The 13,462-nt window shown below is 25.3% G+C and overlaps 1 protein-coding gene across 1 annotated transcript; it reads right to left on the minus strand.

Annotated features, from left to right (window-relative positions):
- LOC129971426 (RILP-like protein 1) lies at positions 1-13,449 on the minus strand. Its single transcript, XM_056085181.1, has 7 exons — positions 12,838-13,449; positions 8,335-8,467; positions 6,888-7,000; positions 4,504-4,701; positions 2,385-2,536; positions 1,548-1,625; positions 1-264 (listed from the first exon to the last, which is right to left on the minus strand). The coding sequence occupies exons 1-7, from the start codon at positions 13,111-13,113 to the stop codon at positions 201-203; spliced, it is 1,014 nt and encodes a 337-aa protein (XP_055941156.1). The 5' UTR covers positions 13,114-13,449; the 3' UTR covers positions 1-200.
- Positions 13,450-13,462: the final 13 nt, after the last annotated feature.

Here is a 13,462-nt window from a genome sequence, read left to right on the forward strand (position 1 = left end):
AATTTAAATCTTTTTAAAATCCATATAAATAAATAAAATAAAAATGTTATTTTGATTATAATGTTTAATACAAGAATAGAAATTCAATTTTAATTAAAATAAAATCTAATTAAAAAGTCAAACAGAAAAATAATTTATGTAATTAGAGAGGATAAATAGGAGCTATATTAACAGAAAATTCAAAATTAACTGCATCATCATCAGATTCCTCTAAACCAGCACATTCCAGAGTTGATGTTAATAACTCCAAGAAAAAGATGAAAACTAAAGAGAAGTGAAGATAGCAATACTATTAATAATACTGAATTATGAATAAATTCTGTTATTGAATATATATATATATATATATATATATATATATATATATATATATATATATATATATATATATATATATATATATATATATATATTGGTAAATAAGGTTTAAAAGAAAAGTGTCTTAAAATCAGATTTATTTTTTCTTTATTATTATATAATATTTTCATCTTTTGGAGGCCTTTAAACATTATTTATTTAAATAACGACCAGGAATCCTAGAGACATGTTCACTTGTGTAGCAGCTGAGATGACAATGAGAAAGTCTTAAGAAATTATATATATATATTGAAAAGGGATTTTATCTAAATATAGCTGAATTAACATTAATTTTAGGCACATGGTACTGCAGTTTAATGTTACACAGAGTTATAGGAATTAGATCACAAGAAGTTTAGGAAATTAAAATAAATTAGCGTAGGAAATTAGATAAATTTAATTCAGATAAAGTGCTTATTTAAAACTGAACTGTTAAGAAGTAATTAATTTCAAAGTTTGACATCAAAATATAATAATCTAAGTACAGTAATTTTAATTTATTACATATATTTTATTTCATAAACTTCAAAGCAACTTTTTTTTTATTATAAAAAAATACTATGAATATAGTGAATGAACTTATTTTGATTTCTGTATGAGAGGCTTTTATTTCTATTCTCTAGCAGTATATCTAAATCAGCACTGATATCCATATCTTGTAGTCACAATAATAATTTTGGCAAAACATTACTTTTGTGTTCAAGTAATATCTGGAGCTTTTTAGTCTTCTGCAATTACCAACTTAACAAAGTTTTTAATTCACCAAATTCAGAAACTTCTAATTTTTAATGCTAAGGTGCATGAAAGTTATTTTAAATTCTTTAAAACTATATCTGTTTCTTTTAATGTTGTGTATCTCTAAGTGTATAATTTTAATATACATTAAATTTGTTTTAGAAAAAATAAAAAATAGCGCTTAAATGGAGAGGGGGGGGGGGGCTGCTATTAACAGAATTGAATATTTCTGAAGAACATAAATGAAAAAAATAGAACATTGTTTCATAAAACAACAAATAAATGTGATAAAGAAACAAAACAAGTAATGGATATATGATATCCATTACTTGTTGACCTTTATTAATGGATATAGGATATCCATTATTTGTTGACGTTTATTAATGGATATATGTTTCCATTAATAAAGGTCAACTTCTTTTTTGCTTTTCAAGAACGAAATTAATAATACTTACATCTGTTGAATACGCCCTCTTCCACTGTCAATTTTTGGATTTTGGTTATGAGATATATTGTTAAGCCTCTTTCTGTATCTGGAAAAAATAAATTCTGTGTTAAATATGCAAATATATTTCCACACAAATTTTTCTTTGTTTAATTTATCCTTTTATATATACTAGTTAAGACACACAAACATTTAGATTTGAAGAAGGAATAATTTTAATATCAAATTTATAATTTCATTATGAAATTTGTTAGTTATTGTTAAGGTAAGTCAAATGTATTCACTTATTTTTTTCCCTTCAAAGGCAAGATTGAAATTAATAAATAAATCAGCAAAATATAACTATTCATACATAGAAAATTAACAAAATAAATAACATAAGAAAATTTTAAAAAGTTTTTAAGATAAGAGCACAAGGTAACAGATTTACTATTTATAAATTAACTTTTTATTTTATATTCAAAGTATAATTGAAGAGAGCACTATTTTGTAAGAAAGCTAGATTTACTACATTTCACTTAAGATGTACTGATCATTTTATTACTTAATTATATAAAAGCTCATTTGAATCGCTACATGACCTTCAAACAAAGTTTCTAAAAGTCAGATCACTCTTTTTATTAATATTTATTTTTTTTGTAATATTACAGCAATTATATATTCTACAGTATTATTTTTTAATAGTAAACACATTCACTTTTTTGATGCATTTAATAATGAAATGAATACAAAATGAAACAACTCCATTTAATTTTATTTCAAACAATGTCTAAATTAAATGCAACTACTACAATTAAATGAATGAGTACATAAAAAAACACAAATACAAAAAAAAAGTGTTACTCACTCTTCATTCTGGTTTTTAACTGATGCTAGTTCCATTTGCAATTTTGCAACTTTCTGTTTCAGTTCGTGTTGCTCTTGCAGCAAAAAATTTAAGCTTTCCTCATTTAAGTAGAATTTTTCACCATCAGATTTACATTCACTCTCTTTTAAGCTCTAGAAGGGGAAAGAAGAAGAAGAAAAAATCTTAAGTTAAAAGTTAAATAAATTTCCAATGCTCAGTACAATTATCACTGTTTAACCCTCCAGCAGCTAATCATTTTCAAAAGGAATTTGGATGCAATATTTCTACATAGCAATATTACATTTAGATGCAATATTTCTACAAATATTTTTGCTATAAAGCAAATTGCTATTTATATACTATATATTAAATTGTTATAATATATTTTATGAGTAACAATTTATGATAATGTATCCAGGGAATTTGTACGAAACAATACAAATGCAACATATACACAGTTTGAAGGAAAAATAAGAAATTGAAGTAATTAACACATACATAATTTACAATTTCTTATAGTTAAAAAACAAGATGAAAATTATCAATGCATATCCATAAAGTTATATTTAATAGTTATACATCCAAAAATTCATATAACCATATAGAAAATTTACAAAATAGAATGAAAAAAAAAAAAAAACTAAAATAAATACATAATAAAAAAAAACATAAAGAAATAATAAAGAAAAATCAGGAATATTCATAAAATGGTAAGGATGGCTAAGAAAGAGTTCAATGTTAAATTTCAAAGCATAGTATGTCTATAAAATCACTTTTTCCTTCTTGAGCATGCTACATAAAATATTTATCAAAAAAATTTAGCAACCATTAACCTTAGTGAATGAATTGGCTTCCAAAGGCTGCAACTTACTAATAAGCTACGAGTTGTGTCTGTGTTGGCACTCCGCAAACCAGATTGTTTGATGCGCAGTTATCAAACTTGGCAGATATATGTATTTTGGAGGATAAAAATGTACATCCCAGAATTATTTTAAAAATTTTTAATTAATTAAAAATTGAATAAGATTTTTTTTGTTCTCACATGATTATTTCTGTAAATATAATAACATAAAAATGAATTGTAATAACAAAAAATTAAATATATATATATGTTTTTAATGATAATAATTTAGTTGCCAGAATTTTTAGTTTATTTAGATTTAATTTATTTTACAACATTATTTTCATTGTTGTAAATGAGAAGAAAATTGCTTTCATTTTTCTCCTAATACACCTTGATTATTACAATGTTATAAAAAAATCATTCTGATCTTTTACATTTATCTTTAGAAGTACGCAATGATGACAATTTTTTAAAATTCTATATTTTTTAATCACTTTTATATCATCATTCTTTTAGTTTGATGTTTTACTTGCTCATAGTAGTATACTATTTTTTTTTATTGATTCATCCTCTAATATATCATGTGAATCGTGAAATATATATTTTTAGTGCATACAAAACTTTAAATTTGAATAATTCTACTTTTTCTACACAAAACGTTAAGTTTTAATTTATGTAATCAACAATCCCAGCTGGTCGCAAAAGAATGGCTAGTACATGTGCATGCATACACACACACACATACATAAATGTTATAAATCAACAGTAAAGGTAGAAACAAAAAATAGAACAAAACAGACAACACACTGATTGCTCAGCAAAAGATGAAATCAAATCAATGTGAACCAATTCCCTGAAGAGCAATTGTTGTGCTAACAGTCTAGTTCTATTTTTATTACTGATTTAATATTTAATTTCACAGAGTTTCTTGAATAGCAGCCTTATACCCATTCATTTAACCTGTGTTTTAAATTCACTCTTCTATGTGTTTATCTTTTCTTCTTGGCTTTGGTTATTTTCGATTTGTTTTATTTTTAACTGCTATTGCATATTATATATATATATATATATATATATATATCTCCTAAAGATAAAACAAAATCACAGATCTTTGGATAAGATTTGAAATTTATCCCAATAAAAAATATAGCAAGGTATCGTTACATATGAATAAATAATATTTTATATGTAAATTAAAAAAAATATGTAAAATATAATAATGAAGAAATTAGAACTAAACCACAATTTAAAAAATACAAATAAGTTACTACATACTTCACTTTTCTCAAGTAAAGACATTTTCAATCTATGAAGCTTATCTTCCAAAGACAGTACTTCTTGTTTCTTATGATAAAGTTTAGCTTCATACTCATTTTTTTCAAAATTTGATATAGCTGCTTGATTTTTGGCTTGCTGATACTGAATGTGGAGAGATTTATTTAATTCTATCAAATGATCAATTTTGGCATTCAACTAAAGTAAAAGAAGGGAAAATATTTACATTATCAAAATATTAGAATGACATTTTAAATAACACACAAAACATTTTTTAAATATATATTCAGAACACAACAGTAACATAACAGTTGAAAAGCAATATGAAAGACAAATTCAATCATATTGCTTTTCAAAAATATTCATACTACTTATAATAACAGTATTTTAAGTTTTGACATCCCATTATTATTCTAGCATGCAGTCTACATTTCAACAAATTATTTGTCTATATCTCTCTCCCTATATATATATGAATAAAATAATGATTTGTGAATGGTACTTGTGAAGAGGACTTGAATCAATGAAATGACTAAATTGATGAAAAGGCTAATTTTTGAATTCTATGTTTCAAATTATCTTTGGACCTGTGTCTGAATTTTCTGAAAATTTCGAAAGGATCAAACAAATATCTTATGAGATATGAAATCATTTGGACAAAAGTGATATAAAGAGCCATGTCCTCTTCTACTGTTTCATTTTATATTTTTTACTGCTAAGCCACCAATTTTTTATTTTGAAGTAAAGTAAAGCACTTTTCAGAAAATTTTACTGTTTACTCAATGCTTGATTACAAATTTGATAATTTCACTTGCCTTTCTATGGTAATATCTACCCATCAAGTTCAGACCATTTTAAAAAGAAAATAAGTTTTTACAAAATTGTAACATAATTTCTTTCTTTCTTTAATTCTGATAGATTTGGAAGTGCCATCAAGTGGAAGTAATAGAAAGGCACAATATTTTATTATAAACAATAAGAGATGTAAATCAGATTTCTTAAATAAAACAGCTTCAAAAAACCGTTTAAATATTTGACTCGCAAATTTATTAGTGACAAAGAAATTAATGACTAAAATATTAATCACTACAAGACCGAATTTACAATTGCATTTTGCAACAAAGTTTTGTTTTATATAAAAAACAGTGATTAAAAAGTTTGTGTAGATGCATTTAAACCCATTCTTATTCAATTTGTTTTTTCCAGAAACTTTGTTTGTTTCAAATGCTTTTTCAATTTAAAATTTATTTGAATGATTTATATTATTAAGCATTAATAAACATTTAAGGGAAAAAAAAAACTAAATATTATCCTGAATATATTGACTATAAAGCATTAAAATCAAATAATAATAATATTTAAAAAAAATTTCAATTATTTTTCTAATTATAAATAAGTTAAACTAGAGCAACTATTAATTATGGAAACAATAAAAAAGTTATAAAATCATTACTTTCTTGATTAAAAATATTTGGTTACTGTTGAGAAAAATAACTGTAACGTTACTATAACAGTACTGTGTTGAATCTTTAAATCCATTTTTCTCAGTTTGCACTTTCTGAAATCAGGTCTATTATAAAATATTAAAAGTCAAAGACATTTTATTCAAACTACTTGAAGTTTTTCTGTAAACTCATAAAGATCAACTTAATAAAATTAGGCATTTTTAAAAATATCAATTTGAAAATTAAAAAAAAATATTAATTAAAGTATATTTTCAAAAGTAAATAAATAAATAATATATATATATATATATATATATATTTAGATTTTTTTTGCACCACCAAAACTAACTTAGGTATTCAAAATTGGATGAGTAATTTGATCTATGTCATTAAGAGAATTTTTCAAAAAAATTTTGGCCAGTAAATATTGAAAATTGAATGAAAAGAAGTGTTTTTTTAAATGGCAATTTTTAAAAAGTTAAACTTTAAATCTCTGAACAGGAAAAACATTTAAAAAATCTAAATTCTGAGTGGCTTACATACAACAGCAGGAAAACAAAGCAGATTTTGTGGAAACAGAAAAAATAGTTTGGGGGAACTAAGTCTCCTTAACCATGTTAACATGTATGATGAAATATTTCAATTTGAAACAAGTTGAATATAAGTTTTTAAAAATACATTTAAATTCGCTTTACCATTAAGTTATAAAGTGGTAAAAAATTACAATTTTATCAATAAAATTATTAAATGCATTTTGATTTAATTATGGAAATCTGAAAAATAAACACTCCAATTAAAAAAAATCATTGAAAAAAATCTGTAAAATTACCAGATTGTTCATAATGTCAGTTTGAAAGAAAAAACAAATTGATTTCTCTCAGCCTATTCTTCCTGAAATGTTAAATTGTAAAATAAAAATCAACAATTACATCTACTTACAGCTTCAGCATTCAGATAGTTTTTCTCTAACTGAGTTTCTCTTTGTCTTAAACTAGTCTTCAATTTTGCAATAAGTTTTTCTTGGTCATCAATAACAACTTTATAAGTATCACCTATATAATAATGAATAAATAAATGGCAATTAAAAAAGGAAGGGAAACAAACATGGCACAAACCATCAAGACCTTATTTATTAGATATAAAACTTCTAACACTATTTTATCCTTTGGAAATAATTAGCAATTGTAAAGTTAAATCAAAGACTAAAATGGTAATGCAGAATTTACAGAAATCATGGATTTGAACTATAATTAAAAGATACTATAAAAATGCTAAAATGCCAAATTTTGAATAATTCTATTTCTTAAATGAAATATCAATGTATATATAATATGTATTTTCTTATAAAGGAATGAATATAATGGTATTCTTTTTTTAAAAATAATTCTCATAAATAAGTTCATAGCCAATACAAACATAGTGTTAAAAAAAAAAAAAAAAAAAGAAGAAGAAGAATTTAAATATCTCCATAAAAATCATAGAAATATGAAAGCTCTTCAGATTATGGAAGCTGTTTACTAAGATGGAAATTATTCTTTAAAAAGCATGGAAGTATTATTTACATACATCTAATATTATAGTAATGTAAAATCAATTTAAAAACATCATATTCATGTTCAAATACGTTTAAAAAAATTTCACTTAATTTTATTTTATTGAAACTGTTTCTAGTTTCAATTAAAAATATGTAATATAGTAGCATTGATTTTTAAGCATTAATTTTAAGAACTCATAATAAGAATATTATTTAATAGATTGAACTCTTAAATTCAAGATTTCTTGATAGAGAAACTGAGATCATATCACTACATTACAATAAAGAAAAGCAATTTTTGATAATTTTGATACCAGTACAAGATTTAAAGAAAGACAGCTTAACTGTTTTAGTAACGAGAGAGAGATTATTCTTTAATATAAGTAGGTAATTTTCATTCAATTTCATTTCAATATTTCTGAGAGTTTGAATTCTATGGGGCATTATCTCACAATTGAGATCTGAAAGTATTTAATTTCAAGTGGTTTGTTCAAATGTTCCTTATAAAATAATGGAAATCTTATATTTATTATATTACTTCTTCCATTCTGCAATATAAATATATTTATTTATATTGCTGAATGGAAGAAGCTACGATCTCAGGTATAACTAGAGAATAGAAGAATAAGAGTTTCGTACACTCCAAATTTATGTTGCTTTGTTTTCTTTCTCTTTTGTAGGTAAGTGATATGTTCTTTTATGACATTCAAACATTGGCTACTTTTTATTTTTCTTTCTAAAACATATTACAAAAAGACTGTAGAATGATAGACATAACAATTTGAATAATATATTTGATACTTTATGCCTAGAAAAATATTTTCACATTATATTTTTGCAAAATGAGAATACCTATTTCAGATGATATATCATTCTTCTCAGCTAAAGTATTTTGCAATAATTTATTTTCTGTTTTTAGCTTATCAATGAAAGTTCTCAATACAGTACATTCTTGGGAATATGATTCTTCAAGCTCTTCAAAGGCCTGTAATAAATAAATTGCTTAAAAATTTTTTACATACAATATAAAAATGCCAATATTTTGATAAATATCAAACAGCAGGGGTGTTTGTGGGACCCCAAAAAATCCCCTGAAACTTTTACGGACTTACTACCGACATTTTGGAGTTTCGAGAAGGGGGGGGGGGAGAAATGAAAAATTACGATTATGAAGTATTGAATGACCTAATTATAAAAGTTCAATGTTCAAAGTCTCTCCCTTTTTTTTCTGCCGCGCCTACTTGCCGAAAAGAATCCAGAAGAGAATGTCCGAGAACCGGGGGAATGAGTCATAACTCGCAATAAGGAAAGAACAAAAAAGAAGTTTTTTTCCCCTTTTCACGCATTATCACTGCCTTTGGAGAAAGAAAGGAAAAGTTTTCACCACACACACTGACCTTGCGTTTTCTGCTTTCAAAGCAAACAAAATTACCCAGATCAAAATAAATAATTCATTATTATTCCTACTTCCTTTTGAACGACGATCCCCGGAATTTCCGGGAATCGAAGTTCAAAATCCCCGGAATTCCGGGGTTTCCCCGGAGCACAAACACCCCTGAAACAGCTAAAATAAAGTATGTGTGTTATCACATTATCTTCTCACCAGAATTTGACATAAACTTATATTTTATAAAATAATTATAAGCACCCTACAAAGATTTTACATTTTGCTGATTATACTGATTTATTGTCTTCAAATTATAATGACATGAAGAAATCCATGGGAATGGTCTCTACCAAAGTTTCTTGCTTATTCTCGAATAAAGATTAATTTATGTTTTAGACACATTTTTTTCTAAACCGACTGAAACCAAAATTTGACACAGAATTACAACTGCTGTAATAAAATCACATACCAAATACGATACATTTAAGACATTGGGTTTTTGATTTATCATGTTTCTGATAGTACAGACTAATAGCTATTCTATCACTTACCGTATTTGGCTCAAAATTTGATAAGTGTCTGCAACATAGATATTAAATCTTAGTACCATATTTTATACATCTAGCTTTCTTTGTTTTGTTGTTATTGTGTAATTCATATTAAAACAGACAGACAGATTCAGAATGGATTTTTCTAAAAATTTGATATAAAAGACATACATCAAATTTCATCCATCTAATTCAAAATATCATCTTTGTCACAGACAGGCATTTTCCAAGATTTTTTTTTCAAACTCAGGAAGGTCTAAATCATGGAGATTTGTCAAAATCTTGAGTTTGAATTTTCTCAATACTTTGTATACAAAAAAAAAAAAAAAAAAGCAGAAAGTGAGTTAAAGAAAATGAATAAAAATAAATAGAAAAAGTAATGATGTATTTTTAATACATAAATACATAAAAAGAAAATCAAAGAGACTTTCTTTCCATGCCATATAATAGATAAAATAAGACGCACAAATGAAGAAATAAATAATATAATTAGAGAGACCCATAATTCCTTCAGAACAATGCACAGATACTAGAAAGCCTCAAACATAAGCAGTAAACTCTAATTACATACCGTTCATTTCAGGATTTCGATAGCATTTTTCAATGCTGGCACTGTGCCACTATGTGGTACACAAAATAATAGGCAGTTATTACATCACCAACTTCCACAAATAATCTAAGTTCACTTTCTTGCTAAATGAAAACATCTCCTTTCTCCTCTCATCCCCTTTTTTTGACTAAATAAACTCTGTTTGAGATATGTACAAAAACACTGAGTGTTTCAGAATCCGAGAACAAACAGTATGTTTAATAGAAAGTACTAGCTGTCTTTCTTTACAGTAGTGATTCTTAAAATATAATGGTCAAATAAAATTTCATAATCTTGAATAGCATAATAAAACTTCTTCCAAACTTATTTCAGCTAATATTAAAAAAATGGTGTTGGATATGGATTGGAACTATATTTAGAATGCTGTCAAATGATAATACAAGAATTGCATGACCTGGATGGAAACTAGTTGGAAGGAGGAAGATCAAAGATTATATGGCACTGTATGGTTATAAAGGATTTTTTTTTTTTATTGACTTGGGATGTGTTCAGAAGTCAGGGTTAGGCCAAGCTGAACAATGTGCAGTTATTCTGGCTTCATGTATTAGCTAGACAAGGATCTTGTCATTTAAGTTTCTAGTGATGAAATAATTATTACACTTATGATTATGGTATTTGTTGATAATTATGGATACTGGCTATTAATGAAAAGCAACCCAGATATATCGACAAGACAGTGCCGTAATGTATAATGAAGTATGGCTATCTTGGCATAGACTGTAAACCTGCAAGTAAATTGGGGCCATAAATATCAACAAATATCATGATTATACAAGAATAAAAAAGGGGAAAAAAGAGAAATGAATAGAAAGTCAAAAACCATCATCATCATGCAATCAAAAATGTATAATTGCTGAAAAGCTCGACTATTCTTCAATACATAATTTAATATGAAAAGAAAGAATGGAGTTAGGGAGAAATTTTATCCTTAATTTCATAGATATTTTGAAAATGGTTATACCAAGCATAACAAATGCTGGGTTAGCCATGAAATTATCATTTTAAACAACAGTTTAAATTTTCATAAACCTATTTAGCATTATATGAGGTACAGGGTGGTTTTAAAATGCTGCGAGACATTTAGACTTTGGATTGTCAGAAATCTGTTCAGTCAAAAATAACCAAATTTAGTCTATACAATATTTTGATGATAAGGTTTTGATTTAAGGGAAACAATAACAACTTAATATGGTAGTGCACTAAGTTGGGCTTATCAATTAGTCAAAAGAATTAGAGGTCGTCATTTCCATAATAAATTTCTTTTGGTGTTGCTGCCTGCAGCTAATTTCTTGAGTAGTAATCAAAATCGTTTAGATGTATCATTATGTATACAAAATTAGGTTATATTCAGAGGAACAGATTTTTTTAATAATTTTGTCAGTACAAATAAATATCAAAAGCATTTTAAAAAAGTATTAAATAAGCACTTTTTTCAAAGATCCCTATATTCAAAATATAAATACCAGTTGCAGACTTTCAGTTTTATTTCCTTTGTTTGAGTTTTTCACACATTGTTAGAGTCACTTTACCCATAATATTTTAATATTGTTCATAAAGAGGAATCATTTAAAGATTTTAATCAAAAAACTTATTGATCACATAAAATATCACTAATTTTTTAAAAAAAATATTTAGACTTCAATAAAAAAAAATTTGATATTTAACTACAATTGTCAAATCTTTTAAAACTCTTTCTTGCTAATCTTTCTGCCAACTCTTTTTTGCTCCAATTAATCTTCCATAAATACAGTACCAAATACATTAATTTTTACCTTTTTACAGTATTGTTTATCTGATCTAATCTATAATTTTTTAATCCTAATTCTAAAAGATTCTAATTTAATCTATAATTTTTTCAAGAAACTGATCAACATTTTTTTAATGCAATTATAATTAATACAAAATCAAAGTATAATAAAATTAATGACATTTTATTATTATTTTTATACACAACTGAGCAAAAGCTTCATATAATCAGTACACAACATTTAATAAATATAAATAAAAAAGCACAATTTAAATTTTCAATGAAGGGCATTTCAGACTAGAATTATATGAAATTAAAAGAATTGATCACTATCATGAATTGCTAAATTTTGCTCCATTAAAAAAATACTTGAATTATAAAAATTACAAATATAGAATTTTATAGTTAGTTTGTATTATTCATCAGCAGTTACCTTAAATTTTTATAAACCTGACCATATAATGACATATAGATGTTACATAACTGATCATACTTCATGACAATTCTAAAGTGCCATTAGTAACTATCTCGTTAGTGTATGTTTTAATAAATATAAAAAGCACTTACTATGCTATTTTAGTTTGATTCTTCAAAAAAAGCTACAGAAAAAAAGATTAAAAAAATAACTTAGTAAGAATAACTTCAATTCCAAATAAAGTTAAAAAGTTTTTTTTTTTTTAACAAAACAGAGTTAAGCTTTAATAATATATTACTAAGCAGTGATTTTATAATTATTTAAAATTTGTTAACATAAAATATATTTGTAACGTGTTTAAAACAGTGAGATTGGCAAAAACAGCTTTCTTTTTCTCAAAATAACAAGAAAAAATAGTGACACTTTACATTAATAACCCTTTAAAGTTTAAATGAAACTAAGCGCTCAAACAAGTACAACCTCCAACAGAAAACATAACTATACAAAACATGAGAATTTATCACCAAACGATTTTTTTTATCAGACTAATTAGATAACGTGATTAACTAATTAGATAACGTTTTGAAAGGAGTCAGCACTGAATACTATAATTTTTAAACATGATCATTAATTGATAAAAATACTTACGAGTTTTAAATTGCGTGTTTCGCCTTCATTAGATGTCTTTTCATTTTTCAAATGAATATATTTACATTTTAAATCCGAATTTTCCTTCTCTAAATATTCGATTTTCTTTACACTCTGTTCCAATAATTCAAGTACTTTTATAACTTTATTAATCAGTGGTACAATCTGCTCAGTGTCCAATGTATTTATTATTTTCTCAAATTCTTGTGCAATATCATATGCAAAATCGTAAACATCTTTTTCCTGAAGAGTGAAATTCTTTTCTAAATCTGACATATTAAAAAGAAGAAGCTCTAAAAATATATATATAAATTTTTGATCCGGTGATTTCACAATATTGCCTAACTTTCCTGCTTTTATCCCTTTAGGCTATTACATTGTAGAAAAACAATTACAACAAGGAACTAAAAATAATAAGGAAAATTGTTTGTTTTGTTTTCTAATCGCAGAAAAATTAACCTGTTACCAGATTTGCAGACGGCATTTTGAAACCAAATTCTAGAAGCAAGAAATCAAAGCACATAGCATGGAAATTCCATGATATGTTATTTTGATATTTTTGAAACAGATATTTTTCAAACAGTGAATCTAGAAGAAGAATTAAGAGAAACACATGCAAACATTT

The sequence above is a fragment of the Argiope bruennichi genome, chromosome 6 (genome assembly GCF_947563725.1).
Source record: "Argiope bruennichi chromosome 6, qqArgBrue1.1, whole genome shotgun sequence".
Classification (NCBI taxonomy): domain Eukaryota; kingdom Metazoa; phylum Arthropoda; class Arachnida; order Araneae; family Araneidae; genus Argiope; species Argiope bruennichi.

Coding starts and splice junctions, on each gene's coding strand:
- LOC129971426 (XM_056085181.1), bottom strand. CDS start 13,113: ATGTCAGATTTAGAAAAGAATTTCACTCTTCAGGAAAAAGATGTTTAC. Junction 8,468..12,837: donor AAACACGCAATTTAAAACTC/GTAAGTATTTTT, acceptor TATTTATTACAG/GCCTTTGAAGAGCTTGAAGA. Junction 1,626..2,384: donor GTTAAAAACCAGAATGAAGA/GTGAGTAACACT, acceptor TATTTTTTCCAG/ATACAGAAAGAGGCTTAACA.